Below are 6,000 nucleotides of genomic sequence, written 5' to 3' on the forward strand. Positions count from 1 at the left end.
CCGTCAAGCAACGTCTCCTTCCCAACTTTTGCCCTCCACTTGTACGCATGTTTTTACATCAGTTAATTGGTATCTTCTCAGTTAATATTCTTACGTGCTCTTCATATTTCACACAAATGTAAATTTACCTCCCACATAAATCACATATCTATTATTTTTTCTTAAACAACAGACGGAGATGTGGAAAACGTGCATGAAGATGTCTCTGGAAATTAAAATATTTACGGAGCAATCAAGATTGTATAATAATTTAGAGTCAACTCTGATAGGCTGTTGATAAATCAGTATTCATCTCTATTGCGCATTTATTGTCGCTTTTCCCGCAAAAAAATAAAATAAATCAATTGACCATACGAAACTTTTGACCTGTGGTATACACCTCATCATAACTCCGGCGATCACTTCCCATTGACCGCAGGCGTCTGGCAGTCTATAGGGTTATTGTAACCTGCAGCACAGGATGCGAAATAATGCAGTAATTTTTTTAGAAAAGAAAAGAACATGAGAATTTAGAAGTTAGAACTTGGAAAAATAGTGACGGTTTGAGGACCACGCTGATGCACGTTAAGGATAAGTCAATGGTTGACCGGTGGTTAGAGGGCAGAAGAGATAAAATAATTGAGGGGGAATCAATCAATTGTATTGTATAATAAGATATAAATAACGTGTAAACTGAGGAGACGTGAGGAACGGTTGGAGCAGCTGATACAAAATCCATAAAATGGTGAAAGAAATAGAAAGTAAAGCTATATTATTCTCTCGAAACAGGTTGACTATTTTGAAGATACATGCGTCGTCTATTAGCATGAGGGGAAAAGGCGTTTTCGGTTCCGATGGTTGCAGCGAACTCATCTGATGTCGTTCAGCTGATTCATCCGTCCAGCAAGCCACACCATCCTGTAATAAATAATGTGCCATTGGACTTTTTTTTTTTCCTTTGTTTCCCCAAAACACAGTATCATCACAGAATAATACGCACCAATCAATTTGATCTCACCTAAAGCTAGAAAACTGGCTTACGTGCCATGTAAAAAGATAACCTGATTTTTCTGCTTCATCTTCCTCCGGAGTGGAGATGCACTGTAAGAGATTCTCCGTTCCTGCTTTTTCTAAACCACGGCGGTGTCTGAGATATTTTAAAATTTAATTCGTCACTCAAATTTTAATAATCAAATTCTGACCGGGTCAAATATATCGGAAAATTATGGAAGCCCCCGTTTGTTTAATATTTTTACACGTAGGCGGATCAGATTGATATATATTTTTTGTTGGGTTAGTCTTTAAAATAATTGATTTGTTTTGTGGCTTATAAATGAACTGATTTAGTTTATTTTGTACGTATTTGTATGGGCTTCTTGAAGCGTTCTGGATGGGGATGGAAGGCAACGGAGCCGCTGCCCCGCGAATCACCTTTATACAACATATACCGATTATTTTTCCTCTTCTTTTGGGAACTCTATGCAAAATATAATTCACAACCATCCCTCTAACGCGAACAAAAAATATTAATGTGTGAAAGAATTAAAGAATTGTGTATTATAGTACTTGTAATTGTAATGCGAGAGTGGTATAGTTTTCTCGGATTCACACCCGAAATCAAAGCCAGAAGTGGCACATACTTTGACCATCTACCCTTCTCGCATGAGCACGCTCCCTGGCAAGTCTACCCCACCCCAATCTCTTCCGGGAGCGAAAGCAGCCACCCTTTTAAGATAGAGAAAAAGGTCTGAGAGAAGTGAAAACCATCTCTTTCCTTGAAACCCTAACACGGGACAAAGGGATGCTCTCAAGTCCCGAGCCCAAACACCGAAATTTTATCGACTGATGCGTACGCCCTCTCCCTTCTAGTAATAAATTGATGTTTATTCTTTTCTGTACGTATATCCTTTTGCTCCAAGACAAACCAAAAAGCAACACCACCACTGTTTGGGTTGCAGATCAGAGCCTTAAAGACTTCGGTACTTTTCTGAAAGCTTTCTTTCCAGAACCACTAATATCTCTCCCTCTCTCTCTTTTTTTTCACTTCTCTCCATACCTCGTTCTGTAGCCTCCTCTTAAATGGCTATGTGTAAGTAATTCACAAAATTTCTCTGCAACAACCCCACCCCCAAGAAATAAATAAATAAATCTCCCTCACCTCAACCTCTTTTCATTTTCTGCTCTCTCTCTCATGGATTCGGCGAACAGTGGGAGTATGCAATCCTCCAGCGGCGGTGACGAAGACTACGATTCACGCGCCGAATCCATCTCCGCCTTCCTGAACAACCCGCCCGCGCACGTCGGTACCTTCACCAGTCAGCATAACCACATCCATATGTTGGACCCTTTGTCGAATTACTTCGATCCCAATCCCAATCCGAATACCGCCCAAAGATCGCCGTCGCTTTCCAATTCCAACCCGCTCCTGAACCTGGACATGGCGTGGTCTAAACCCGGTAGATCCACGGATCTTGGGGCCTTGATGCCTTCTTCATTGTCAGCACAGAACCAGGGTTTGGTGTCGGGTCAATTGGGAGGTCAAGGCAGGGGCGGTGCGTTCCCCGCTGCACAGCAAACTCTGCCTTCAGAAAGTTGTTCGCGAGGATTACTTTCGGTGTCAGGCGCCAATGATCAGGCCCACTCCAACTCCTCCAATAGCAACACGGTTCGAAACCCGAAGAAGAGGTCTAGAGCTTCTAGGCGTGCACCCACCACTGTTCTCACTACGGATACCACCAACTTCCGTGCCATGGTTCAGGAGTTCACCGGCATCCCCGCACCTCCCTTCACTTCCTCTCCTTTCCCCAGAGCCCGTTTGGATCTCTTCAGTTCGTCTGCTCCTTCTTCTGCTTTCAGATCTCCCCATTTCGACCCTCCCTTGCCTCCTTATCTTCTCCGACCTTTTCCTCACAAACTTCACTCCCCGAACCCGTTTCTGTCTCCCTCTTCTTCCTCTCCAATGCCGTCATTTCCCACTACGTCCTCCATGGTCGATCCCTTGCCTTCTAATCCCGCCACTAATTCTTCTACTTCCATTAACTACCAACTCACTTCTGATTTAGGCCTCCTGAAACAGCCTCCTCTCAACGTGAACACCATGCACGTCCCATCAGTTCTCAACTTCCAATCCATCCTCCAGCCTCCACCCAAATTCCCTGCCCAGAATTCTCCCTCCATTCTCGCCCCTAAATCTCAAGGCTCTTTGGAAATTCCTCCCTCTGCTGATTCACATCTCAAAATGGGTGTGTTGGAGGAATTGGGATTGACCCATGCCCACGTTAACGCCAACGTCGCCGGGCTCCATCGGACCATGGTTTCCTCATCATCGGACGGAGCAATGAGGAGGAGGGTCGGCATGGCTGCGAACAACGAAGGAGATGATGGATCGCTCGTGAGGTCTCTTGGTGGCGCCAACTACAGTAACACTGAGCGAGTTGGTAATGGGATAGTAAACTACCTGGCTTCTTCGGATAATTTTCATGGAGAGAAGGGGCCGGAGTGTGTTGCTGCTGTGCCGAGAAGTGAAGGTATGGTGGAATCATGGATTAATTGCTCATCTGATTAGTTAACAACATCCACCGAAAGGAAACGAATAAGAATTTATTATCTCACCAGTTCAAGCTAATGCATGAAAGAGTGAATCTACGTATTCTCATCTTATAACCAGACTTAAAACAGTTTTTTAAATCTTTTTTTCTTTTTGGGTCCTTTCGGTCCCTTCGAATTATGTGTAAATAATAGCTAGCAGCTAGTTCTTTTCCTTCTTTCTCATTTTTCTTCCATTCCTCTTCATTTTCAACTATGCTTTTGATCGTATGCATTCATATATATACTAAAGGAATATATATCTGGTGGTGGGTTTCGTATATTGTTTATTGCTGCAGGAATTTGAAATGTGTCTATCTGCTATTTAATATAGTGTCTTGCTTTGACTTGCGTGTGAATGAGAGAATGAACAACATAATTTCCAGTATTGACCCACGTCGCCTCCTAATCCCGCTGCTTCCTTCTACCTGCTTCTACTTCTTCTCCTTCCTTCTTTTCTTGTTTTTTTTTTAATGGCGTTTAAAAAATTGAAGGTTTTAGGAGTAATTGGAGGCGAGATTTGTGGAATCGCTAGCCGCCGCAATCTCGTTTTAGTGAAATCAAAGATACATTTCTTCCATGTGTCGTTTTTTTATTTTTAGATTTGTACCCATAATAAAAGCAAGAGTATAAAACACATGGACATGTTTTATATATATCATATATGTATGGGTCCATACAATTACATTCACGCTCTCATTTCAAAAGGATTTTATTTTATTTTATTTTCGAATAGAAGTTATATGACACAAACATGTCATGCTTGGACATCAACCGATGGATTTGTTACAGAGCCATGCTATTTCAGGTTTTTCGAATTTTCCGTCGTCGTGGGTATGTTGATAAAATCATAGTAACAGTATCTTCTAACATTTTGATTTATTAAGAGGCAGTGATAGATTATTAAATTGTCTGTGTTTGCAATTAAATGATTGTTTTAGATTCGGTGAGGAGCCGTGCACTAGCGTTAATTTATTATAACAATTATTTTTTCAAAATAATTTGTAGCAAGTATGTGCATGAGCATGGATTTGCTACAAATTCTAAAACAAGGGTGAATTTAAATCCTAGAGAACAAGGATTCTAAAATAAATGTGCATGAGCGCATAATCTTTTACACACAATGCAGTGCTGCGAGTATGATTAATATGTGAAAAAATGAAAGGAAAATGCCGGAAAAAATACGGTGAATGAGGCGTCAGGCCGTCTCATTCTCTTTTATTGTCCCGTTTTGCAAGTATGTGATCATATTTTAGATGACAGTGGATAAAGAGAAGGTGCGTATTGTAACTTTGCAACTCATGGACGCTACTTTTCTGCCTTGTATTCGGGTTAAGGGAATTGGGATCTTGGAAGCCCGAGTGACGCAGTTTAAAGGTGATGATTATAGAACGAACGGGAAGAAAATGCAGTGATTCAGCTGTATCTTGATAATTAGGAATTGTTGAGAGAGCTCCGTCATCGAAAGGATTCTAATGTGATTGAAGCGAGTCGGAGGATTTGAATCTGATAGAGGTTCGGGATTTAAATTCTCTTCATGTATGTAACCAAAAAATAAAATTCAAATGATATAGTTACCTTTTACGGTGTAGCACTTCATTATTGTGGCCACTTTTGGGTGCACCAGTAAAATTAAGAGATTGTTGTGAAGCTTTGGGCCATCATTCCCAATAGCATGATTGTAAATTTGTTTTCAATTCGAGTAGCAATTATGCGTGCGTGGCTGTATCATTGTCCAATGACACTCTGTGTTTCACTTTTTTTCTGAGCGAATGGTAGGATTATATATAACAAAGGGACACACACATGATAGATTCACACATGGAGAGGATGCGAGGAGAGAAAAGGCATTAATCTTTTTGCGGAACATGATTGATAGGGAAAAAAGGCCAGTGATATGTTCACACGTGACAGGCTATAAATTTCCCATTATCTGAAGCACTCTGGCCAAGAAGAAAGAGGGAAATGAAAGGGAAGCTCTGTTTTAACTTTCAAGCATGCACTCCCCTCCTCTGGGACCGTTATAATTGTGAAATAGCTAGGCTTTGGCTTTGCATGAGATCGGGGATATATACATATAATCTTTAAAAAGTGGGTAATCTTTTTCATTTCATTGATTGATGGATCATGATCTTTCTCACTTCCATCACACACATTTCACCTTTGGTTTTAAATTTAAAATGATGAGAGGGTGGGGACAAAGGACGGCCTGCTTCAAATAACAGTCCTTTTTATATAGGCAAAGGCGAGACAGCAGAATCCATCAAAAACCTTAATTTTGAGTACTTCCACAAAAAGGGATGGGCTTTTTTTAAAATGAACTAGTTAAAGACAACATCAAATACAAACTTTAATAGCCAGAAAAGACAGGCATCAGTGGCTTTTAATTTCAATCAGGGCCTTTTAATTACGCATATCCCAAATTAATTAAAATGA

At 40.9% G+C, this 6,000-nt stretch overlaps 1 protein-coding gene across 3 annotated transcripts; it reads left to right on the forward strand.

The window, feature by feature from the left end:
• Window positions 1-1,643: 1,643 nt before the first annotated feature.
• On the forward strand, window positions 1,644-5,295 carry LOC129319321 (uncharacterized). 3 transcript variants are annotated; one of them, XM_054964346.1, is made up of 2 exons: window positions 1,644-3,506; window positions 4,828-5,295. In XM_054964346.1, the coding sequence occupies exons 1-2, from the start codon at window positions 2,171-2,173 to the stop codon at window positions 4,977-4,979; spliced, it is 1,488 nt and encodes a 495-aa protein (XP_054820321.1). In that variant the 5' UTR covers window positions 1,644-2,170; the 3' UTR covers window positions 4,980-5,295. The 3 variants fall into 3 exon arrangements, with proteins under 3 accessions (XP_054820321.1, XP_054820323.1, XP_054820322.1); XM_054964348.1 differs by having other exon boundaries at window positions 1,648-3,506; window positions 4,902-5,293; XM_054964347.1 differs by lacking the exon at window positions 4,828-5,295 and having other exon boundaries at window positions 1,652-4,225.
• Window positions 5,296-6,000: the final 705 nt, after the last annotated feature.

Source organism: Prosopis cineraria, unplaced genomic scaffold (genome assembly GCF_029017545.1).
Source record: "Prosopis cineraria cultivar Desert tree isolate PC_DT_omini unplaced genomic scaffold, ASM2901754v1 PC9, whole genome shotgun sequence".
NCBI lineage: Eukaryota > Viridiplantae > Streptophyta > Magnoliopsida > Fabales > Fabaceae > Prosopis > Prosopis cineraria.

Excerpts from the sequence above, each read along its gene's own strand:
- LOC129319321 (XM_054964346.1), top strand. The coding sequence starts at position 2,171 with ATGGATTCGGCGAACAGTGGGAGTATGCAATCCTCCAGCGGCGGTGAC. Across the intron at positions 3,507-4,827 it reads TGCTGTGCCGAGAAGTGAAG|TGGATAAAGAGAAGGTGCGT; the intron begins GTATGGTGGAAT and ends TTTAGATGACAG.